The sequence below is a fragment of the Sitophilus oryzae genome, unplaced genomic scaffold (assembly GCF_002938485.1).
Source record: "Sitophilus oryzae breed Bouriz unplaced genomic scaffold, Soryzae_2.0 scaffold_1621_pilon_pilon, whole genome shotgun sequence".
Lineage (NCBI taxonomy): Eukaryota > Metazoa > Arthropoda > Insecta > Coleoptera > Curculionidae > Sitophilus > Sitophilus oryzae.
In genome coordinates, this window is record NW_022146305.1 from 2,015,960 (window position 1) to 2,042,535 (window position 26,576).

Sequence of the window (26,576 nt, forward strand, 5' to 3'; positions counted from 1 at the left end):
TTTTTATTTTTAGGGAGAAATTTAGGTTTTTCATATACCGGGTGCGTCTCGAAAGTGGCTCATACGAGATTTAGTATGTTAGTATATGACATAAATTAGGATTGATTGACGTATTCAATTATTTTCGATCACTACCTGTTTCGCCGGAAATGACTACAATTTTTGATTTTTAAATGGTATCCTCGGTATTTTTTACTTTATTCGATAGAAAATGACACTGAATAGAATGACATATCATATAAAAAATCAAAAGTTTTTGTCATTTCCGGTGAAACAGGAAGTGACCGAAAACAAATGAATACGTCAATTAATCCTAATTTATGTCACATACTACCATACCGAATCTCATTTTTTTTTCTGAAAAAATAAAAAAGTTATAACGGCGAACCACTTTTGAGACGCACCCGGTATACAAAGACATTTTTTTGGTTAAAATAAGGAAAAATTTAATAAAACAAACATGCATATATTTGAATTTAATATTTTTTATACATTTTCTTACGTAATTTCATAAATATAGTATCTAGTTGATTAAACTAATAGCTAATTAATCTAATGATCACAGAAAACAAATTAGGACGATGGTACCATGGGATAAAATGGTGAACATGCTACAAAATACGATTAAAACACTACACTATTAAAAATACTGAAAAGGCAGAAGAATTTAGTGATAAATTAGCCAAAAAAGGGATTTAAATTTTAAAAAATTTAGTTGCCTTTGTTATACAATGCAAAAAGTTGAATTTTTAATTATTAAATTTCGTAAAACAATTCTATAACTATAATTATAAATAAAATTTTTTATTTATAACTAATAATTTAAAAATAACTTGAATTTATGCTTAAAACATTCAAGTGAATAAAAAAATGCTTGTGAAAAGGTCTGATATATTCTACTGACTAAAGAGATCCAATGGTATGATTTAAATGTAGTCTAATTAAAAACATTTTTTTATAAATCCGTTGTGAGCAAATCGGCCCGTTCTACTACAACATGCAGTTCGGTCTCTTTGTAAGTTCTACCGTCAGGCACTATCAAACTCATCGGAGCTTTACCGTTCTTTTCACACCCGTACTTCTGGCTGAGGTACACCAAACGATAGTACATATAAAACGACACCGCCACGATAGCCATCACTAAAATCACTACACAAATCGATATAATCATCGTGTAATACCCCGTGAATATCGAGCAACTCCCTACTTTATACTCCCTAACCGAAACGTACTGGTTTTCACTGTCCAGACAAAATATCTCGTTGTAAAAACTGGCATCCCTTAAATTATTCACTATATCGTTACAGTCACATGTTTGGTTCAAGTTCAGGTTCACCACTCTAGCTTGAAAACCTGGCTGAACCTTCAGCGATCGTGTTTCTAGAGTTGTGAAGGTGTTTGATTCAAAAGTGATCATTCTGCCTGTTCCGGAAGTCTGGATTCCGTTGAAGGCACCGCCCTGGACGGTTTTGAAGACGTTGTTTTTGAAGATGGCGTCTCCATTGGTGTTTATCCAGAAAGCTTCTCCTTCTAGCTGTTCGATTTGGGTGTTGGACACGGTGAATAAGCTGGGGTTGTGGATGATAAATGTGCTAGGGCGTACAGTTTCGAATTTTGAGTCTTTTATAGTTAAAGTCCTGTAAACTGTGATGTCTGAGAATGTTCTGCTTGGTAGGTACCCGGCGTTTACACTATCCAACGTTAAAAATTCAGTTCCGAACTTTTTGAAAGCTTGAGGAAGTACGTTTTTGAGTACTACATCTCGGAATATCAAATTCTCCATTTGGAGAAGATTACTGAAGGCGAAAGCATCGATTTTATCAACTTCAACACTGTCAAACAAGATTTCGTTGATTCTCCCGCTAAATGCTTGCGATCCAATGCTCAAACCGCGTGTGTTTTTGATGGAGACCCTGAGACTGGGTACTCCAACGTCGAAACGTTCCTCCTGGTTGGGATTGGCGTCGCGGTAGCCGTACCAGGTGAGGCTGTTCGGTTCCAAGGTGAGTGAGGCGCAGTTCTTGATCCTCACGTGGCGTAGATTGTTGAGTGACGAGATTGAGTCGGTGCCGAAACGGACTTTCGGGCAGTTGTTGAGTTCGATGAGTCCTATGTCGGGGCTAGTGATTGAGCCTCGTTGAATGTACATCTGGAATAGTATAATTCAATTAAGAATAAAAATCTGGTATTAATGACCCGTTTAATGAATTAATGTCATGAAAGCGGCGACTTAGAGACCGTCGAAGGATAAACAGCTGCTCCATATAGAAGCCGTTAGCCTTTTCATCTCATTTCACTAATTAAAATCGTTAAGAATTGAAGCTAATTAAGCAGATTTGTCAGTATCGAAGGTAGTACTCAATAGTAGGGGAGCCGGAGCGACGATTTTGCGATTTACTCACGAGCAGCAGAATAACATAAGGTGAGGAATATTGCACACTCTTAAGTACCTCTACTATACCTACATGCATTTTTTATATACAGGTTGTTCTTTAATGACATGCTAATATATAAGGAGGGGATTCTTAGACCAATTCTAAGAAAAAAACTTCATATGATCAACTTTTTAGATACAGGGTGGTAAATAAAAAATATCACAGAGTAGATTTTGATAACGCCAAAATTAAAGTAAAATAAAAGAAGCTTTTTTAATTCAATCTAATAAAAATAAATGTATTGCTCATGCATCTGTAGATGTTAGTAATGTATGGTAGAGGTGGGAATTCTAGTTCCTTGTTGTCAGATTAACAATTTTATTATGCATTGTGAGACTTTTTCAATACGTGAGAGAAAAAGAGTACAATCAGTCATCTTAAGCCCCCTTACTACAAGTAGTATACATCAGAAAAGTGTATCAAAAAAGTGAAAATTTTACGTTAAATCGGTAAAATTAAAATACATCACTCGTTCTGCACATTTTGTAAGATGTTTTTTCGAGATTTTTTTGAGTAAAATGCAAAAAAAACTTACTTCTTCAGCTTCATTGGTACAATTACATATCAAACTGACAGAACTGCCTCCCAGCCATCTGCAGCCGAAGTACCAGGCCTGGGTGAAGTCTTCGTACGCCCCATGGGTACCCACGATCAGTAGTACCAAAAAGACCAGTTGAAACGGGTTTAAAATGAAGTATTCAGTAGGTTTCATCATAACCAAGCGTCTACATTGTACCTTCCTTTGTTATTAGTGAAAATCTGAAACAAAACACATTTTTGGTACACAGTTGACGATGAAAAATTACAGAAATTGGTTTCAGCGATAACACAATGTAATTTTCAATAAAAATTCCGATTTAATGACTTAACAAAACGCACTTAAAGCTATCACGATCTAAATATTTAGGGTCTATTTGGATTTGATCCTTTTTTTTATTTATTTACGTCATCAACATACAGTTTTATTGTCTTTTTAGTATATACATTGACATTCTTAGGTCATTACTTTTATTTAACAGATTTTTACGAGCTTTAAACATTAAAAACAGTTATATTAATTGTAATTCAGTACTACTTAAGTGATTTTACAATAAAAAGAAGTACATACTTAACATTAATATATGAAAGAAAAAAATATATATTACCTTTTATATGTTACAAACGCACTAATACATTCATATGTCATTTTATTGATAAGTTTGATCAGGAAATACTATGTGTCATCAAAGATAAGATATGAAATAGGCTTTAATGTGAAATACTTTTCCACACAATAATTTATATGCCTAGACGTTATACAGATAGATAATTTAATTTTAACAGAAATATATAAAATGCTTTGGAAGAGTCATAGTGAATTTGTTTATGTACAAATATCTCTCTGACTCTAAAATATAATTTTATCGTATAAAATAAATAACTATTGATATTACTAACGATATTTTTTATTTTTTACCCAACTTTTTGGAACACCCTGTATGATTTTTTAAAAAATTTCAAAATATGTAAAAAACAAAATAAATTATGCTTGTCCAAGCGTTTTCCCGAAAGACTAACCGTTTTTTAAATAACAAATATTATAGTATTCGAGGGGAGTTTTCACCCTCTTGGAATTTGAGATTCGAGAAACCGCTCCTTATCGAACCTCTACACCCTAAAGTCAATCTGTTTTCCACAAATCAGCTTTTTATGTCAAGAGCTTTAAGCAGGATCGTGATTAATCAATGACCAGATTTTTCGAAACACCCTGTATACATTTTTAAAAAATCTTAAAATATGTAAAAAACGAAATAAAATATACGTGTTTAAACGTTTTTTCGGAAACTTGACCGTTTTTTAAATAAAAAATATTGTAATATTTGAGGGGTGGTTTCACCCTTTTCGAACTGGAATTTCGAAAAATCCCTTCTTATCGAACCTCTACACCCTAGAATCAACCTGTATGCCAAAATTGAACTTCTTACGTTGAGTGGTTTGAGCAGGATCGTGATTAATCAGTATGTCGGTCACTTAAGGATTTTATCTATTAGTATAGATTTATAACTCTACATAAGAAAAACAACATAGACATTCGTTTAGTTAGATTTATAATCCCAAAAAAAAACATTTTAAAGAAAAAAAAAATCTTAATACGATAATGATATACTAGACCAAGGTAAACCTTTAAAGATTAATTCTTTATGCTAATAATAAACAAGAATTGTTAAGGTTTCTTTCAAGCTGCTTCGAAAGACCAGCGTGCAACTATAGTAAAGCAGTTATTGCCGATGTTTGCTAAGTAAAAGAACGATAATAATAATCATAAAGAGAGGCTGTAAAACGTAACCCTAGGCAATAAAATTCCTGAAACAATAAGAAAACGTTCGAAGCACGAACGAATTAAAATTTTTGTAAGAGTCAAAACGTTGGTAGGTACAGGGTGGGTCAAATTCGAAGCTTTTAAATGGAAACACCCTTTTCTATAGGAGATAGACCAAAACTAATATAGGTGTCTGTAGTTCAATTTTTGTCAAAAACATGATGGTGAAAACCGCATATCGATATCTGTTACCGTTTCGGAGTTACGAGGTGTTTTTAAAAAATATGCGTTTTTAACAAATCGCTGTAACTATTTTGCTATGGAAAATTTTGTATTTTTATGGAAAAATTTCCAAAGCACCTTTTTACGTAGAATTTAATGGTTTAAGTATACTTTTTTTAAAATTAATAATTTAAGAATTATCAACAGAAAATTTGATTTTTTATATGACACACTCTGTATATTTTTAATTTATTGAAAAGAATTTAAAATTACGTTTCCAAAAATATAACACACTTGATATTTTGCTCGATTCCTCTTCGAGATATAGAGTATATAAAAATTCGCCCGGCTTTAAATAAGTAGGCTTTGAACGGCACCGGCTGTAATGCAAAAAAAATCTAGCTGTGAGCATCAATTAAAACGAAAATAATATTTGCTATGAGAGACGCAGAATTCTATAACAATTTATAACATTTTAAAACAATTTTAACCAACATCAACACATTTAAACTATATCTAATAACAATAAAACTAAATAGCAAACCAAGACATGAGATTTTGCTACAGGTGTTTGACTTATCGACAGTCTTCTGTTATGGACAGACCGGGCAGTTTTTGAACATTTCTCGCGGTATTCATTAACTCAGTGGGGGTGAAAGATACCCTCTCATAACTGCTAAGTATTTCTAATTCTTGTCTAGATTATACGCAAGAATAATTAACCTTTATTCTCCCGCAAATATATCCATAGGATTAGATCCATGGGCACTATGTCAGGGGGCCTCGACGGCCAACGGCTGGGATCTTGGTTAGCTCTTCAATTATTCTTGAAATTGGCTGCAAAAATTTGCTGATAACTTCAGCGTTCAGAGGCGGTGCGTCGCCTTGCTGGAAAAATATGTTTTCGAGTTCCATTAAGGGCATATCATCAATAACGGGTCCAAAGCCTACTAGTTAAAAGTGGCGAACTTTTAAAAATTCTGTATTTCGAAGGGGATTATAACAAAATATCAAGTGTGCTATATTTTTGGAAAGGTAATTTTAAATTCTTTTCAGTTAATTAAAAATATAGGGGGTGTCCCAAATAAAAAATAAATTTTTCTGTTGATAACTCTTAAATTATTAATTTGAAAAAAATTATACTTAAACCATTAAATTCTACGTAAAAAGGTGCTTTGGAAATGTTTTCATAGAAATACAAAATTTTCCATATCAAAAATGTTACAGCGATTTGTTAAAAATGCACATTTTTGAAAAACACCCCGTAACTCCGAAACGGTAACAGATATTGATGTACGGTTTTCACCATCATGTTTCTGATGAAAATTGAGCTCCAGACACCGATATTAGTTTTCGTCTATCTCTTATAGGAAAGGGTGTTTCCACTAAAAGCGTTGAATTTGACCTACCCTGTACATTTTTATATCTTGTATTAGACATTTTCTCGTCTAAGGAAAATTAAAAACTTTTTTGAAATCCAAACAAGGCAAAAAAATAATAGCAACTATATTTGTTGCCCTGACCTGACGTCATATTATCGATTTATGTTAGATACAAGATTCCTACAGAACGTGTCTATGTGTGACATGATCTAAGCTCCGAACATAAAGTAATATCGCAATATCTCTATTTTTTCACAGTTTCATTCTTTTTAAAGCTGAGAGAGGTTCAAAGATAGAATGAGAAATTTGCATATATTTTACGGTCTCATATCTGCAATTCTAATTCTAGATCGGCGTGATATCGAATCCATGCAGTTGTTACAGCGATTATACTTCAATAATATACCTATACCATAGATCTTAGAGAGAATGCTCATCTATTTTTACTTGTTTTTCTGATATTCTTTCAAAATCATATCCGCCGTAAATATAAAAGGCTTTATTATTTTTTTTTTATTTAGGCAGATTTATCCAGATTTTTATAACCTTAGCTACAAAAGTATATAGACACCTGAAGAATACTGATTAAATAATCCTGAAAAAATCACTACTCAAACTATTCTCGCGTTCTGAGCTGTCAAACGATCGGTACTTGTGATTTGTACGGCGGTACTACCTTGGTACTACTCGCAAATTATAGAACAGCCTACGTGAAGATAAACGGGAACGAATTAGGTCGAAACCGGTCAAATGGTTTTGGAAAAAAATGGTTTTTAATGCATTTTCTCATGGATAAAATTAGAAAACTGGTTATACCCTAGTTCCACATATTTCTGTCTTAAACAAATAGATTATACGGGGTTTTTTAAAAAATGCAGGGCCCAATTTCAGAGTATGATTTCCCATCAAAAATTATGGAAAAATTTTCCTATGAATAAATCGTTTTTATGTAATAATCTTCAATACCCTGTAGCCAACTTTTTTGAAATTTGTCAGTGATATTCCTTTACATCCTGTATGAGGATGTTAAAACTTTGACATCCCTTGAAATTCGTAGTAGAGAAGATACGTTTTTCGAACTACTATATTCCGAAAAATGTCAATCAAATAGCACAGAAAATTCCTTTCAGCGTGTCATAACAATTTACTGCGCTTTTATTGGTAGGCAGTCACGTAGAATAAAATCTTTATTTATTTTTCTTTGCGGCTCTGTGAACGATTATGAACTATTTTTATCCTCGGTAATAATTCATTACAGATGGACTTACTAAATTTAGAAATTATTGACAACGGTTATTTCCAACATTCACGTTTGAATGTTTTAATTTACTATAAAGCTTCGCCTACACATACAATTTCATCTATTCAGTCAAAACGTATCAAGTAAAGCATTGTGTGTATAGTATCAGCAAGTAAAATACCATATTACAACGTATAATACTGATGCTTCCAAAACCAAGGTTTGGTTATTTTTACACCATTTCAATGACACCCTGTATATTATCGAATATAATAAGAGCGAATTTCAGACCATATCAGAATCACAATCTGAATACAAATAGGCAGGAATTTTTATATATGGAGTAAATATGCTAAAAAATGTCACAAGTTATAGTACCTCAAGGACTTTTAGATCAAAATCCGATCTGTATGATTTAAATAAATTCTTTTTGCTGTTCTATTTTGATCCAATTGAAACCGAATACACTGTTCTAATAAATAACGTCTTAATTGACGTTTGAAATGACATAACAGTGGCTTAATATCGACGTTTGCCGATTTAATGTATTCAAACAGCTTAGGTTCGTTTGAACATTTTTTTTTCTATTGGTCGATGATGGCTGGGAATGTTATTTTTAATGCGTCACGTCGTTGAGCAGGAATGACATTATTTGTACGGTAAATACTGCAAACGTTATCGAATGATTCTCTTAGTAAGATTCCAGCTATTTTATGCAATTTAAACCAAGTTGTTAAGGCGAATTCGTATTGCAAAATGTGAATTACAGATCTAGCAAAAATAAAGTAATTATTAAAAAAAAAATCTACTGGAAAAAACGGTGTCACAGTAATGGTAGAAAATTCCATCGCGTGCTTGTATGTTTATGGCGTTTTTCCTCTTTTTTCCTTGTTAATTTTATCGATACCGGTATCGATCAGTCTTTCCCTTAGGCCTTTTAGTAGTTCGTTGTACCCTACATGGATATCTAGAATTAGAATTAGAAAAGCTGCCTGCTTTCGTGCTTTCTCGCCTAAACACTTCTGCCAGACCTACAGACGACTGAAATAGTTTTAAAATGGATATACGTTCACACATTCCAAAGCTAATCAATGCCTTTACAGAGCAATATTTACACATGTTACGAACAAAAACAACATTTTTAATCAATCATTTTCGTTTTTGTGTTCTTTGAAATTTTTTAAAGTTAATGAAATATTTTTTTCTATTCAAAAATTATATTTTCGTCGAATGTTTTCTTCTCAGCTAATTAGACCACGTACAGTATTAATTTATTACAAAATAAAAATGTTATTAACATGATTCAAGGCCGACTAACCCGTAATCGTTGATGTTTTTGTTTGAACAACACAAAATTATTGTGTAGAACAAATTGAACTTTGAGAACAAGGTACTTTATACGGTATCGTCAAATTTTTGGTTAATTTTTTTTAATTTAGTTTTTTTGAAGTGTTTATTTAACAAGAAGTAATACAAAATAGTGTAATTTTTTTATTTAAATCTATATTAATATATAAAATCCTTGAGTGACTGACATACTGATTAATCACGATCCTGCTCAAACCACTGAACGTAAGAAGCTCAATTTTGGCATACAGGTTGATTCTAGGGTCTAGAGGTTCGATAAGAAGGGATTTTTCGAAATTCCAGTTCCAAGAGGGTGAAACCACCCCTCAAATATTACAATATTTTTTATTTAAAAAACGGTCAAGTTTCGAAAAACGCTTGAAAACACGTATATTTTATTTTGTCTTTTACATATTTTAATTTTTAAAAATGTATACAGAGTGTTTCGAAAAATCTGGTCATTGATTAATCACGATCCTGCTTAAAGCGCTTGACGTAAAAAGCTGATTTTTGGAAAACAGATTGACTTTAGGGTGTAGAGGTTCGATAAGAAGGGATTTTTCGAAACTCGAATTCTAAGGGGGTGAAACTATCCCTCAAATATTAAATTATTTTTTAATTAAAAACCGGTGAGTTTTTCGGAAAAACTCTTAAACACGTATATTTTATTTAGTTGTTTTACATATTTTAAGATTTTTTATAAATTTATACAGGGTGTTTCATAAAATATGACCATTGAGTAATCACGATTCTGCTTAAATTGCTTGACGTTCAAAGCTGATTTTTGGCAAACGGATTGACTGTGGGGTGTAGAGGTTCGATAAGGAGGGGTTTCTCGAATCTCAGATTCCAAGGGGGTGAAAACGCCCCTCAAATATTACAATATTTGTTATTTAAAAAACGGGTAGTCTTTCGGGAAAACGCTTGGACAAGCCTAATTTATTTGGTTTTTTTACATATTTTGAAATTTTAAAAAAAATCATACAGGGTGTTTCAAAAAGTTGTTAAACTGCTTAAACTGCTTGACGTAAAAAGCATATTTTTGGCAAACGGATTTTTCGAAAGTCAAATTCCAACGAGATGAAACTACCCCTCAAATATTACCAAGTTATATAAGAATATTGCCATATTGTTTTTTCTTATGCTGACATAAATGTGAGAAAATTTTATCCAGTTTGTATGTTAATGGAAATTCTTGCTCTGCTTTATCATCACCATTACAAATGATTAATTCGACGCGAACGAAGTCGCTGGTACACGCTAGTATTATTATAAACCAGTCTTAAAAATGTGATTTTAGTTTTAGGACATTCAGTATAAGTGTTAATAAGTAGACTTTTAGCAATTTGATGAATTTGTCTTCTATTTGCAAGTGTATCTTAAAAAAATTGAATTCTGAACTATCACATTTTGAAGGAACTATTAAAAAATCAGTTTAAAAAAATTGTGAATTTTGAACAAAAATATTTTTATTTCTCTAAATAACCTACAGTGTAGGAGCATACGAAAACATTTAAAAAAACCCGTATAATTAATTTGAATTCAAAAGAAATTAAAATACATTTTCACTTTCCTCAAAAACAATCTCAACAGTCTTTAATTGAATTCGGTGTACTTGTTAAGTTAAATCAGTTGATGACTAACTTGCAAATTTATGCCAACATTTTTAAATCACTTATAAGTAACCTTAAACCAAACATATACTCACAGTACTACTTCATCCAAATTTAACGTCAAAAAATATTATTCTGATCGACTTTTACAATCAGAAAAAAAACACTATCGAAACGTCACTCAACTACCGGCATAGATCGCGCGTCGCATTTTTTTGATGCAAGACGAGTAAAATTCCTGCTGTCGTCGAAGCGTTCCAAACGCAACTGATCTTGGTGGTACTGCAGAGTACTGCCCGGCAAAATAACGCTGCTCAATAAATCTGTCTTGCGCTGATGTCTTTCATAATTTTGATAAAGCGTTTTTGACGTTTTATTTTTTTTTCCAACTCTAACACAACATAAACAAGGATTTTTGGTACAAATTCTGTAGTTTTGAAAAAAAAGGTGTAAAATGAGCTGCAAAAATATATGAAATCACTTTAACCTATAGGTGGAATGGTTAATTTAATCAAAATATAATAGTTAAAAGACTTTTGGTTGTTTTAAATTTTAGATTTTGTTTGGTAAAAGCTTAAGTGAGTATAGTCTGTGAATGACGTCAAATAGAAATGTCATACGCGTGTAAAAATGTCATAAAATTGTTGGGGGTAGATGATATTGTACCGAGTTATCAGAATATAGGCCTATAAGATTTGAGTTTGCATGAAAAAAATCCTTTAATTTTTTCATATTTTTTGAAAATTAAACTAAATTTAAAGGCAGGTTAAACTTTTTCTAAAAAGTGCGTGTTCTTGCAAATGGATCGTGGCTTGAATCTTGCTTGTTTCCTGTTAATAATATGGGCAAACACAAATAAGATATCCGGTTTCTTGTGTATATGAACGTGTATGTACCGGGTGGCCAACTAAGAATGGACGCCGGCTGTATACTTATCATATAACTTTGGGAAAAAAATTCTGATAAGTAAATCGACCAAGAGAAATCGCTGGAAATTATTTTCAAGTTCGAGAAATGCCCGCTAGGGGGCGTTTCTCTAATAGCCAATCAGAAAACAGGGTTTTTCTCAAAAATATGCAGGTGAACAGGTATTTTAAATATTCCTATTGTAATCATCGAGAAATTTGTAATTTTTGTGATGTAAAGCATTTTGCTCTATCTCATAAAATAAAGTGGTGGGGGAAGGTTAAACTTGCTTTTATTAAAATAAGGATAACTCTGATTTAGGTTACGCGTTTTAAACAAACTAGGGCTCGTTTAAAAGAGCTTTTCCTCCTTAATGATCTCCAGTATAAATTTTGTTTCCACGATTTTTTTCGTGGTAGCTAGAGGGCGCTGTTTGACATCATAACAGATATTGCGCTTTTGCCTAAAAAAAATAAATAGGAAGCTATATTTCTGTTTACACAGTCAAAATAGAGCACACCATTTCCAAAATATCAGCGCAAACCGCAATTTTCTATCTTGTTTCTAACCGGAGATATTAAGAGAACAAATTATGTTAGGCTGCCGCTCAGGATTATATAGTCTAAAAATTATAGTACTAGGCTAGGAAACAAAAAGAGGTAAATTAGTTACGTCAAAATATCAAAACGTTTAAGTTCAGTTTTCATGCATCCGAATTTCGGGCGTTTTCTTAAAAAAGATGACGTCATAAATGTTTAAACGTGTTTATGTAACATTATCGTCCATCCACATAATTTTTACGAATTTATTGGTTAATTATACGTAGGTAGTTCTCAGATTAAAATGTCAATTTTTTATTAAAATTTCTAGGGATTTTGTGCCGCCATATTGCTTTTAACAGAAAACGGCCAAATTTCGTATGGCTGAAAAATAGGGGTTTATTTCATGTAACGTCATTTAGCTATTAATCCAAGTTCGTCCTTGATTTCACTTGTTTTCGTGTTTCACCTGTTGTTTGTCTTATTTATTATTATATTATAAAGTTTATGTCGTTTGGGTCACTTTTTATATAGCCCCGAAGGTGCGAATGTTAACAATATACACTACTTGTCCAAATCTACCCTGGATGCAAGTAGTTCAGTACCAAGACCGTTGGCAGGAATAGGTCTGTTCACTAAAAAAAATTTGCACTAAAAGCGGTAAAAAAATAATGTTTTAGTATTATAATACCAATTAAATAACTTTTTTTTCAAAAAAAATAAACTCCTTTGACAAGAGAGACTCTTGAAGTTATGCGCTCCGTTCAAATTAAATAAACGCGCTCTCATTGGCCTGACGTCACATGCCTGCCGCACGCTGCTTCACTTGCGACGGCAAGACCGTGATTCAGTTTGACTGTGACACTCCCTATACAAGGTATTGAAGTACAGTCGACATTTACAGCAGTTACATTATTATTTTTGTTGTTGAATACCGTAAAAGAAGTTGTATTTGTTGCTAAATATGGAGGAGGGTTTCCAGAAAGGAGATTCACATAATTTACCGCAAGTAGATGTCAATATGGTATTTGACTTTCTCGCGATGAATACTGATTACCTAACTAAGTTGAATCCAGTGGTGTTAAAGCCTTTTTACAATATGTTAATAACAATAACGAAATAGGGAAAAAATACTTAGCACAAATAAATCTGCAAATGTTAGCAAGAGGTGTTGAAAAAGGATTATTTTGCGTAGCACACCCCTATTTTGAAACTACAAAGGCAAGGAAATTACTGTTATCAACGTTAAATATTATGAGGATTTTACAAAAGGTCTTATTGACTCTGCCATACACTTTTGGGCTAGGATGGCGAATGATTATCTGAATGAAATGAACTATCCATAATGAAATGAACTATCCATAATTTCTAAGAGATGAATTGCCAATTTTGTTAGGGGATCCATCATGATGAAAATGCATTTGTTGCAATTTCGTCAGCATGAATGCAGTTGGTGTAGATAATGCAGTTTGGTGCAGTTGTGTCGCATATTTTGCTATGAATGTGTGGGGCTTCTTGGATACTACTTACTTTAGTAGATAGAGACGCTGGAGTGGCATATATCCATGGCTTTTAATTTATGGGGTCGAATCAAGAACGAACATGGATAAATAACAATTAAATGGTATTAAAATGAAATGAAAATATATGTTTTGATATTTTGACGTAACCAATTTTCCTGTATTTATTTCCTAGCCTACTACTATAATTTTTAAACTATAAGTTTAAAAATTTTAGTAGTTTTAAATTAAAAACCGATTTACTTATAAGAATTTTTTTCCCAAAGCTATACGATAAGTAGTTTCTGAGATACAGCCGGCGTCCATTCTTAGTTGGCCACCCGGTACAGCTGCAGGCATATATACAGAATACATGTCCCCTATAATGTATAGTATGACCAGTAAAAGAATATGTTACGTCAGTAACTGTTTTCTGTTAATTTATTGTAAGGTAGATAGTAGTTTTTTTCTGTAATTTCTTCGAATTTTGTCTATCTAAAACATAATAGACCCTCATTTTCCTGCATAAGACCGTCTCTAGAAGCATATTTAAGTGTTAAATTTCCAGTGGAAGCTCGTAAATCAGGAAAGTTTGTGTCTTTAGCGCCTTCTGAAGCGAATCGCTGAAGCTTTTTGCTCGGCACTTTGAGGAAAAGTCGTTAAATCTGGCACCGGCAAACACGGCATAAATATGGACTTATTTTATTTCGATTCTTGGTAAAACTTTTGCATGTTTTCTATTACAAGTTGCGTGCAGCTCTAACACTAAGTTGTTAAATGTAAAAGCATCAGAAAATCAAGTTGAAAAATGTTTTTATAATTTTGAAAATTATGCAAATATTAAGTTTTTAAGAAAACTCTAGTTTTTCTGATAAAAACTTTATCTATATCTCATAATATGGTACTATGGCCAAACGAGACTGTAATTTCTGATGCTATAGTACTCAAAAGCATATCATTTATTAATAACAGTAATTATTGTAAAATGCTGTACAATATTGTCAATTTTTATGACTATAGACTATATATTATAGAAAAAAATGGAAAACCCACCAATTTTTGGTCATGTTTTTCTTGTTATAAACTTGATATAATTTATTAGATAAACATTTTTATTAATTTGAGATAATCTAGTAAAAATAAAGTTAATAAAACGCGAATTTTACAGAGAACATTTTTCAGTAAATTTAATTTTTGTGACATAGATTTTTCTGCTATAAAATTACATATACATTCGTAGGCGTATATGTATACACTGGGTGTATTACAAGCATTACGTGTTACGTGTACATAACGACTATTTTAATAGTTTAAATAGTTTTATAGCATTTTCTGCGATAATTTTTATTACACTATGAAATAACCAGTGGCAAAATGTATGCCTTGGTATATTGTTTCCATTGTTTATAAAAATTGTTATATAGTTGAGTTAATTTTGTACCGGGTGGCCAACTAAGAAAGGACGCCGGCTGTATCTCAGGAACTACTTATCATATAACTTTGGGAAAAAAATTCTAATAAGTAAATAGCCCAAGAGAAACCGCTGGAAATTATTTTCAAGTTCGAGAAATGCCCGCTAGGGGGCGCTTCTCTAATAACCAATCAGAAAACAGGGTTTTTCTCAAAAATATGCAGGTGAACAGGTATTTTAAATATTACTATTGTAATCATCGAGAAATTTGTAATTTTTTTGATATAAAGTATTTTGCTGTATCTCATAAAATAAAGTGGTGGGGGAAGGTTAAACTTGCTTTTATTAAAATAAAGATAACTCTGGTTTGGGTTACGCGATTTAAACAAACTAGGGCTCGTTTGAAAGAGCTTTTCTTCCTTAATGATCCCCAGTATAAATTTTGTTTCCATAATTTTTTTGTGGTAGCTAGAGGGCGCTGTTTGACATCATAACAGATATTGCGCTTGTGCGTAAAAAAATTAAATAGGAAGCTATTTTTCTAAATGACGTTATATGAATAAACCCCTAGTTTTCGACCATACGAAATTCGGCGGTTTTTTTCTGTTAAAAACAATATGGCGGCACAAAATTCCTAGAAATTTTAATAAAATTATTGATTCTCCGACTTTCGGACATTTTAATCTGAATCTAGCTACGTATAATTAATCAAGAAATTCGTAAAAATTATATGGATGGATGATAATGTTACATAAACGCGTTTAAATAATTATGACGCCATTTTTTTTAAGAAAACGCCCGAAATTCGGATGCATGAAAACTGAACTTAAACGTTTTGATATTTTGACGTAACCAATTTACCTCTTTTTGTTTCCTAGCCTACTACTATAATTTTTAGACCATATAATCCTAAGCGGCAGCCTAACATGATTTGTTCTCTTAATATCTCCGGTTTGAGAGCAGATATAAAGTTGCGGTTTGCGCTGATATTTTGGAAATTTTATGCTCTATTTAACTGTTCAAAGAGAAATATAGCCTCCTATTTAATTTTTTTACGCAAAAGCGCAATATCTGTTATGCTGTCAAACAGCGCCCTCTAGCTACCACGAAAAAAATTGTGGAAACAAAATTTATACTGGAGATCATTAAGGAAGAAAAGCTCTTTTAAACGAGCCCTAGTTTGTTTAAATCGCGCAACCTAAACCAGAGTTATCCTTATTTTAATAAAAGCAAGTTTAACCTTCCCCCACCACTTTATTTTATGAGATACAGCAAAATACTTTATATCAAAAAATTACAAATTTCTCGATGATTACAATAGTAATATTTAAAATACCTGTTCACCTACATATTTTTGAGAAAAACCCTGTTTTCTGATTGGCTATTAGAGAAACGCCCCTTAGCGGGCATTTTTCGAACTTGAAAATAATTTCCAGCGATTTCTCTTGGTCGATTTATCTATTAGAATTTTTTTCCCAAAGTTATACGATAAGTAGTTTCTGAGATACAGCCGGCGTCCATTCTTAGTTGGCCACCCGGTACAAGTAGTCTAGAGTAAAATCGACTGGTTCTTTACAATAATACATAGAAAATGATGTGGATATGTCTATTTTAAGAAGCCACTGAAGAATTTTTTAATAAATAAATATTTACTTTTTTGGGGTTGTACCGGGTGGCCTATTCAGAATAGCTCTCGGCTGTATCTCGGAAAGTATTAGCCGTAGAGCCTGCGGAAAAAAATATATATAACTAAAGAGGCTATGAGAAATTGCTGGAAATTATTTTCAAGTCTGTAAAACGGCCGCGAGAGGGCGCAACTGCTATGGAAATTACGAAAATAGAAGTTTTAGTCCAAACAGGAATATTTTGTTGATGTTTGACCATCAAACTCTTAAAAATAAAGAAGTTGTCTAAAAATGTGCTACAATACGGATATAGTATAATCCTTTATCTTTAATTTTCTTCTTTATTTGTGTAAAAATACCTAGCCAGTTTTACATAAAACGTTAAATGCCGAACGCCGAACAAAAAAAAAACAGAAATTAACTTAAAATTCTTTACTTTTAAATGCTCCAATTTAGTTATTTTTTATCGAAAATAAAACTTTTAATTGATTTATTAATGCACTGTGGACTATTAAAATATCTGCTTTGCACCTGAATGTGTTTTGAACTGTAAATGACATCATTGCTTTTATTATTGTATTGTATTGCTTTGGAACAGTTCCAACATCACACCAAATCGTTCACCTTGGAGTCTTTTTAATTTTTATTTGTACGGTTTGATGAAAATTGATCTGAAATATTATTTTTTTCTCAATTTCAACAAGATCTTTCACTCTACATTGAATAAAAACAGTCTACTACCACAGATTATACAGATTATAAACTTCGTTTTTTCTTTATTGTTTTTCGTGGTTCCAATTTTCGGAATCGGGCACTAGTTAGGTTACTAGTTTGCGCACATAGCACGCCCACTCAGGGTTGCCAGATGATATTTGACGCGTGTCGCAGAACTCAAAGTTTGAAGATAGCCCAATGTCGCAGATTTTGCCAAACCTTGAAAATAGCCTAAAATCGCAGATCAAAAATAATACATGACTCTTTTATCGTTTTTTTTCTTTGTGACTTTATTAAAAGGCAGCTGTTAAGATAGCCCAAAGTCGCAGATTTTGCCAAAAAGCAGTAAAAAACCTGTTTTGAAAAGTGGGGTAACTAAAGAGAAATAATTATTAAATTTTGGTTAATATAATATTATGATCATTGAACAGCATATTTAGATTAATATGGCAGTGCCTAAATATCATATATTATACAAACGAAAGGGGCATAGGAAAGGGGGTGATTCTTTGGCTTTTTGACATAGGTATTTTATGGCTAAAGTTTTTTTTTATGCCTAAGAAGAAGATCATAAGCATCGACATACGTCTCGGTGTTGAGGTTGTACTTTGTTTGGCCGATTATGCCGTTGCCCTAAGCAACAATGGGCCATTTCAACTTTCGAAGAAGAAGAAGCCAACCTAAAATATATTTCCTTTGTAGCCCAAAAAATCCCAGAAAATTTTTGATAATCGCCCAATCTGCGACTAGTCGCAGAAAGATAAAATGTGTCCCAAAATTATTTTTAATGTAGCCCAATCTGCGATAAGTTGCCCAATCTGGCAACCCTGCGCCCACTTATGGTCTCTAAAATTGTGCACAGCGCCTGACCGTCACATTGAAATGTTTATCACAAAGATAAGTTATTAGAGAGATATCGGAAAACCGAATAGCGTCGTGCAGTATTTACGCGTACCTTATCATGGTTACGATATGCGCGAGTCAATTTTTAATACAACACCCGCTAATAACGTTACCGCCTGACGTAATTTGCGGATCAATTAATCCAAGCGCTATTTCTAAATAACGTTTAAAAATTGCTTAAATGGGCATGCGCGGGTATTTGACAACCGGGGCCGGCCGGCGAGATCGTTTATTTTAGGTTATGTTTGAATTGTTTTGAATTATTACTTTAGTTTTATTAGGTAATTTGATATTTAAGTAGCTGGGATTGGTTTTAATTAAATAAATATGGTCCAAAATATGGATTCCACCTCTTCCAATATTAAAGAACCTATAAAGAGGCTTAGGTTTACAGCAGATGACGACTTAGCCCTTCTAAGAGAATTTGTTAATTTGTTGCCCTAAACCGACTGGCAGACGTTGAACAATAAAGCACTGGAAATAAGCACTTTAGCCCTTTAGTTTTAAAATACCTAGTAAACAAAACAATTTCAAAGTTTTGAATTCAAAGTTAGGTTAACTATAAATGAAGAGAGTTAATACCACCTCACGTAAAGGAAATAACACCTGGCCTTATTAACGTCCATGCACGCTATTCGGTTTAACGATATCTCTCTATTACGCTGTTTATTGTTAATTATTTTACGCGAGTTTATTTGTGCGCAAAGAAAATTTTACTCGTTTGCACATCGTCATAAAAACAATTTTCGTACCACGAATTAGGGACAAGATTTTTATCTGCATACATATAGTATACCTAATCTGTATTACTACATTTTATTAATTGACTATTTGATTTTTATGTTTTTCTTTTGTTATATAAACTTTAGGTAAAAATAAATTACTAGTAGTAACTGTAAATGGTAGAGTAATTGCTATTTTTACCTGTGAATGGTTTCATGTTTGAATTAGGCAACCTTGTACTAGCTTGAGTAAGAAAAAGGTATCCGTACACGTAAAGTTTTGTCGTTACATATTAAATTGTACCATATTAATAAAAATATGTCCGTTTTTAAATAAATAAATAAAAATTATATTAAGTAACAAATTTTGATTATGACAGGGATAACTAGATGCGTACAACTTATCTTAGATAGGAACTATCGGAAACAAGAAATAGCCATCTTATCTGATAGTCAAGCAGCGTTAAAGGCGATCAACTCAGTATCAATTAATTCGAAATTGGTCAAAGAATGCATAGAGAAGCTGAATAAATTAGGCAAAGAAAACAAAGTCCTCCTACACTGGGTGCCTGCTCACCAGGGGATAGAAGGCAATGAAAAAGCAAATAATCTAGCTAGGAAAGGAGCGAACACTCCACTAACTGGACCAGAACCGTTCTGCTTTCCAAGTGGTAACCAACTCAAGGCGAAACTCAAGAACTTGGAAGATTCCATCCGCAACCTGGAATGGAAATCTTCCAATGGTCTAGGACACTCGAAGAAGTTTCTGAGGGCTTATGATCAAGAAAAATCACAGATCTTCCTGGGTCTGAGTAAGAACAATCTTCGGATTGTCACGGGGTTTTTAACAGGACATGTCTCCTCAATGAACACCTCAGTAGATTGAAACTAAGAAGAAACGGCGAATGCAGATTCTGTGGGGAAGATGGTGAAACACCAGTACACCTCATCACTGAGTGCGCCGAGACGACAACCATTCGTGCCATGAATTTTGGTACGACTGATATTGGAGATGGAGAACTACCCTCTATAAAACCGTCCCAGATACTGGCTTTTGTCAAAGCCCTGGGACTGTATGATGAGTTATGACTCAAGAAAGGGGGACACAATGGATCTGTAAGGTCGAAGTGATTAACCCCCCTCCCACTCATTCTAAATTCTAAAAATTCTAAAACAAATTTTGATTATAGGAAATTCTCCTTGATTACTTAAACTTAACAGGTTTGTAAAAGTTAAATGTATACGGAAAGTTTTGACGTGTATGAAGTTCTTTAATGAAACTACACAATATATCGCGTAATCTTTGCAAATATTTGTTGCGTGACTCTTTTTTAAAGCCTGTCTTCAATGCCATAATACAATTTTGGAGGAAACTTGGCAAACTAATTAATTTTTTCTTTGTGTAGGACTTTGCAGTACCACTCGACAAGTACCGAATCAATATTGACTAAGTTTTAACCTTATTTTGTTTATTTTATTACTAATTTTTTAAAAAAAATCCGTAGGTAAAAAAGTAATTCTTACATCTTCTAAAATAATTCTAGCTGTGATCAGAATAATTATTCTTCACAGTGATATAAATATGTATTATTAATAATTTCACACAGATAAAATATTGCGCGTATATTACTTAACACTCTTTTTTTGTCGCATACCACAGTTCATAATACAAATTAATCAAATTGAGTGCTTTATCTGTAATGATTTTGACCCTCAGCGCACCATTATTATACAGGGTGGCCCATCGACAACGTTCCGCAAGGCATAACGGCCAGGGTAATTTTTTTTTCAGCAAATTCAAAAACACGTCAATTTTGTTTGTGAGGGGGTCAACTTTTGCCCCAAAAATGATTGCAAAATCTTCAACCCTCTAAGCTGGGGTGTCATCCCCCATTTTTTCAAATGGGAAGGGGGGTCAAGTGGTACCGCAATGAAAAGGGCTTTCTATTCTCTATACTTCCCCGCTTCGTTTTTGAAAATCGGTCGAGTCATTGAGAAAATATGAAGGATTGAAATTTGAAAAGTTTATTTAAACGTTTATCAGAGTAAATGATAAGGATAAATTCCTTCGACCAATTTGCTGTTTTTTTTTGTTATTATTTCTAGATGTTTACGCATCTTTTCACTTGCCACAACGATCAGGTGCGGTAGTTGCTAGATAGCTGTTCTGTGACTTGTGCGTTGAAGTTCTTCTCAATATCGTTAAACTTTTTAACAATTATGGTGTACTCATTTGCAGAAAATGTGGAAATAATCGAACTTTATTTTAAAAATAATGAATATGGCAATCGGGTTGCGGAGATATTCAATGAACGCCATCCTGACAAACACCTTTATGGCAAAATTGTTTGCGATTTAGTAGCAAAATTTCGTGAAACTGGTTCCGTTATGAATAAAAAGAGGCAGGGGGAAAATACTGTAGTAAATGAAGTTATGGAGGTATTCGTATTGGACCAAGTTGCCATGGCATTTTCTTGTACGCTGAGTACAAGAAAATTAGCCAATGACATTACAATGACCGTACAAAATTCAGTTGGTACAAGAACTCAACGAAGACGTTTTAAAATAAAGTTTCTTTTTAAAATAAAGTTCGATTATTTCCACTTTTTCTGCAAGTGAGTACACCAAAATTATTGTTAAAAAGTTTAACGATATTGAGAAGAACTTCAACGCAGAAATCACAGAATAATCACTATCTAGCAACTACCGCACCTGATCGTTGCACAGTGCTTCGTCCCATGGACAAAAATCGAAAAAAAAGTTAAAATTTACTAATATCTGAATATGTAATTTTATACTTATAGCAATGTTCAACCATCCTGTATATTATTTTTCATAAACAGCGTTTTTTTGTTAGCAAATATTCTCACTAAAAATAAATTTTGCGATCATTATCTTATATCAATGAAAATAATAACATTCATAGTAGTTCTGTATATGGAGTTAAACGTAAACGAGTTAGTACGTACTTAATTGAAAGCCACTATGGATATTGTTAAACAAGGTATGCACTTTAAATTTATTTCTAAACAAGTTCGTGATTGTTTAGTTTTTATTTATTTTTTAAGATGATTCTTAAATGGGTATAAAAATTTTACGTTTTCAAACTTCAAAAAGGCATTTAAAAAAAACATATCAAAACATATCGTATTTATTGAATATTTTTGTTGTCATATTCATACACTTTTAATTTTTGTATAGTTCACCTGCGTCTGCTTGCGACGAACTTTATTTTATAATACTTTTCAGATGGAGTAAAATTGATAAGCAATGCCGATCTGGTTAATACTTGGTTTGATCATAAGGACAAGAACTCAAAATTATTTGTATTTCAAAAAGTGTGTTCTTTATTAGATATTGATGAACCTTCCAGTCAAATGAGACACCACTTGTGCCTGAAAAAGCCCACTATGTTGGAGCGAAACGTTGAATAAAAAAGTTTCCATCTTTCAATTTATTATAAAACCTCATACCCAATAAAAGGAAAAAATGATATATGGATATGATCTATTAAAGAGGTAACTATTAACATCCGAACCCCTCATACCAACAAAAAGAACAGTAACAACGCGAAAAAGTAACATATTAGAAAATAATGTACAGAGATATCTGTGAGGATACTTCATCTACCTGTGATGTGGATACTATAAATTTGGAAGATTCTGTCAGCAGTGATTCTTCTGAATCAGAGTAGTTATCTACGATCTATGTATTTTGTTGTCCTAAAGTAAATTTATAGTATCTTAAGTTTTTTTTAATTAAATATAACATTAGTTTCTTTTTCATTAAAGAAAAACATTTTTATCTTATATTAGGCTTATATTGTAGGAATCACGTTCTAATGTTATTTCAATTCTTTTTTATCACAGGGATTTATTTAATACTTACACCGTTTTCATACTATAAATTATTATTTCCTTAGATGGAACACAGCTCCCACATTTTTATTATTTATAAGATTTTTTTTCATAAACGTGGGACTAAGAACATCATCATTTAGTACAATGAGAGTACTCATTTGTGTCAAATAAACCTAGTTTGAATAAATTGCCTACAATAAAAGGGAAGTTTTGCATTTTTGTCCTCTAGAGCCATATGTTTGAAGCACTGTGCGTTGTGGCAAGTGAAAAGATGCGTAAACATCTAGAAATAAAAAGAAAAAACAGCAAATTGGGAAGGAATTTATCCTTATCATTTACTCTGATAAATGTTTAAATAAACTTTTAAAATTTCAATCTTTCATATTTTCTCAACGACTCGATCAATTTTCAAAAACGAAGCGGAAAAGTATAGAGAATGGAAAGCACTTTTCATTGCCGTACCACTTGACCCCCCTTCCCATTTGAAAAAAAATGGGGGATGACAACCCCGCTTAGAGGGTTGAAGATTCTGCAATCATTTTTGGGGCGAAAGTTGTCCCCCACACAAACAAAATTGACGTGTTTTTTGGATTTTTTGAAAAAAAAATACCCTAGCCGTTATGCCTTGCGGAACGTTTTCGATGGGCCACCCTGTATATCGCTCCTATATCAATTATAAATAAATAAATAACTGGTATTAAGTGACGAATATTAAGTCTGTCTCGTACAAAGTTGCATGAGTATAAATATGCACTAGCTTTGTGCTGATGGTTAATGTTTATACTTGAGTGGCTTGGGCGTGAGAATGAGGAACGTATATACAGGGTGAGTTTGCTACGATGTTCTCTATGGGTATCTCGGAAACTACTGGAGATAGAGAGTCGGTTAAATGGGGAAAGAATTGCAGTTTTGTGGGGTCATAAATATGCGCCTTTCAGATTTTTGAAAAAGTTCATGGCTTACTAGATATTTCGAAAAAAACATATTTCGGCTATTTTAAAAATTGTCCCTAACTCCGTTATAAGCTATTTTAGACAAAAAGAGATCTAAAGAGATCTACAATTTTCAGATAAAAATTGTAGATAATTACATCCTTTATGAGACTGTGCCCTCCGTTTTCTTCCAAAGCCTGTCATTTTCGACATATGACACAAATATATGTTTTTTTAAATGGAAACCATAGTTGGTCATGACTTCATAAAAAGCGCCATTTTTTAAGCTTTTCAGCGATATAAGCTATAATATGTTTTCTTCGAAAAATTACAGAGTTATAGCCAATTCTTATCATTTTTAAACAATTTCACTTAATTAGCCATGGAAACAAGTTTAATCGTCTTTGCTCTCGAAAATGTGAAGCTGTCACATCCAAATTTTGTAAATTAAAATAAACAAAAATTGTAAATATGAATTTTTCAAATGAAGAAAAGCGTGTAGATACTCCCGCATCAATAGAGTGGTTTCAACATGACTTTTATTACGACCCCCCTCATAATGAAAGATATGTTAAAAATTATTTACATCATAATTATGCAAACTCAGGAATAGAAAGAGGTGGACCAATTGCACGGGCCTCCTCGATCACCTGACATATCCATTTTAGATTTTTTTATGCGGTATGGTTAACAATAAGGTTTACAAAAGAATTTGTGAATTAAGAGAAGCACTCGAAGTGGCTGTACCAGAGAAGTTTAATTAAGTCCACCGGTTCTATGAGAATAGTTAGTAATTCAGTTTTAAAAAGATGCAACTCTCTCACTCTCTCTCTCTCTCTCTCTCAAAACAATGGCGGATTTTCTAAAATAACTTAAAGTGTATGCAGTGATATTATTTGTTAAGTTTTAGTTTGTGTAATGTAAATTGTAAGAAACCGTTTAGTAATATATTCTAACTTTTTATAAGTTTTATAAATCATAATAGAATAAGAATACCATGCAATCCAATTGAAATTAATCAAGACAGATCAGAATTGGCTATAACTAAATGTAACTTTTCTAACATATCTTGAAACCCGTTCTCTAAAAAACGTAACATTCACCGGTTAACGTATCCTCGAAAATGTATGGTCAAGAAAAGTTGAACCAATAATCCTACACGCTTTTCTGCATTTGAAAAATTAATTTTTACAATTTTAATTTACAAAGTTTGGATGTGACAGCTTCACATATCCGAGAGCAAAGACGATTAAACTTGTTTCCATGGCTAACTAAGTGAAATTGTTTAAAAATTATAAGAATTGGCTTATAACTCAGTAATTTTTCGAAGAAAATATATTTTAGCTTATATCGCTGAAAAACTTAAAAAATGGCGCTTTTTATGAAGTCCTTGCCAACTATGGTTTCCATTTAGAAAAATATATGTTTGTGTCATATGTCAAAAATGACAGGCTCTGGAAGAAAACGGAAGGCACAGTCTCATTAGGGATGTGATTATCTACAACTTTTATCTAAAAACTTTTTGTCTAAAACAGCTTATAATGGAGTTAGGGACAATTTTTAAAATAGCCGAAATTTGTTTTTTTCGAAATATCTAGTAAGCCATGAACTTTTTCAAAAATCTGAAAGGCGCATATTTATGACCCCATAAAACTGCACTTCTTTCCCCATTTAACCGACTCTCTATCTCCAGTAGTTTCCGAGATACCCATAGAGAACATCGTAGGAAACTCACCCTGTATATATATCAATAATAGGGTCTAATAAATTTTTTTAAAATATGTTTCTAAATAAATTGATTTATATATTTATAGACAGCTTATAATGGAGTTAAGGGGGTAAAATACACAGGATTTTTTTGATCCCCTCTCCCCTACTGGTGACATGTAGTGATACAGTGTTGCCAGAATTGAAGGATTTCCTTCAATATCAAGGATTTTGCAGTCAAATTTCTTCGATTGATGGACTGATAGATTTTTATCCAAAAAGAAGACAATAATATGCCGGTTTCTGGCAGTTTCGCACAATAAAAATTGTTCAAATATGTAGCAGTAGTATTTATTGTTATACCTACATGTATTTTTTCACTTCAACAGTGTTTAATTAAGGATTCCTCAGTTTAAAGCAACGTTGATGTCAAAAAGTTCGCAATTCGAAAGATTTTACCAGAAATAAGTTTTTAACATTTTTCTCCTAATTATATACTAGGTAAAATACACGAAATTTGCTGTTTTTTACAAAATCTCAATTTTTTGTGAAGTTGAAGGAATTGTAACAACACTGTAATGAAGCAAACACTGTAATGATATTTGCCTCCTTGATTCCCTCACTTGCCTTCATGTAATTCATGGACCCCCTTTTAGCTACAAAAGGCTACACAATTCTATGTACTACTTAGACATAATAATGAGACAGATTTTGTTTAAAAATTCATCAAAATATTATAGATATAATTGTAAAAGAAAATATATACGTATTATTATTTTGTAATATTTCCAGTCACGATATTTGTGCTAATAACTAATATTTTTGTTGTGGCATTATGTACTATTTTCTGTTTATTTGTGATAAGATAAAAGTAAAAAAAATAATCAATATCAATACTTACTTGTTAATTATAATATGTTATTGGTATTTAATACGCTTGAAGACGATTTTTTTATATAAAAATATTTTTCTCCAAACTTTTTAAATAGTACCTAGGATAACAAGACAATTCGCGAATATATTCATACTCGTAGAGTAGTACTACTAGTACCAACGCAACACGGGTCGACACTGAAGCTGAATTTATTTTTCCGCATGTTTAATTATTTTTAGTCGATTCAGATGTTTCAACGTCGCAAATAACTATTTTTTTTTAAATTTAGCTGACATCGCGTCGTTATACAAGGTTAATGATAATTGAAATGATGATTCTCGCGCTG

At 32.4% G+C, this 26,576-nt stretch overlaps 2 protein-coding genes across 4 annotated transcripts in view; one reads left to right on the top strand and one right to left on the bottom strand.

Moving 5' to 3' along the window:
• Positions 1-26,576, top strand: part of LOC115880273 (E3 ubiquitin-protein ligase MYCBP2) — a 138,533-nt gene that overhangs the window by 25,413 nt on the left and 86,544 nt on the right.
• LOC115880275 lies at positions 446-26,425 on the bottom strand. Of its 3 annotated transcripts, none has more exons than XM_030897457.1 (3): positions 26,258-26,425; positions 2,971-3,194; positions 446-2,149 (listed from the first exon to the last, which is right to left on the bottom strand). In XM_030897457.1, exons 2-3 carry the CDS (start codon positions 3,148-3,150, stop codon positions 956-958), a joined length of 1,374 nt encoding a protein of 457 aa, XP_030753317.1. In that variant the 5' UTR covers positions 3,151-3,194; positions 26,258-26,425; the 3' UTR covers positions 446-955. The 3 variants fall into 3 exon arrangements, with proteins under 3 accessions (XP_030753317.1, XP_030753316.1, XP_030753318.1); XM_030897456.1 differs by lacking the exon at positions 26,258-26,425 and adding an exon at positions 10,634-10,817; XM_030897458.1 differs by lacking the exon at positions 26,258-26,425 and adding an exon at positions 3,581-3,804.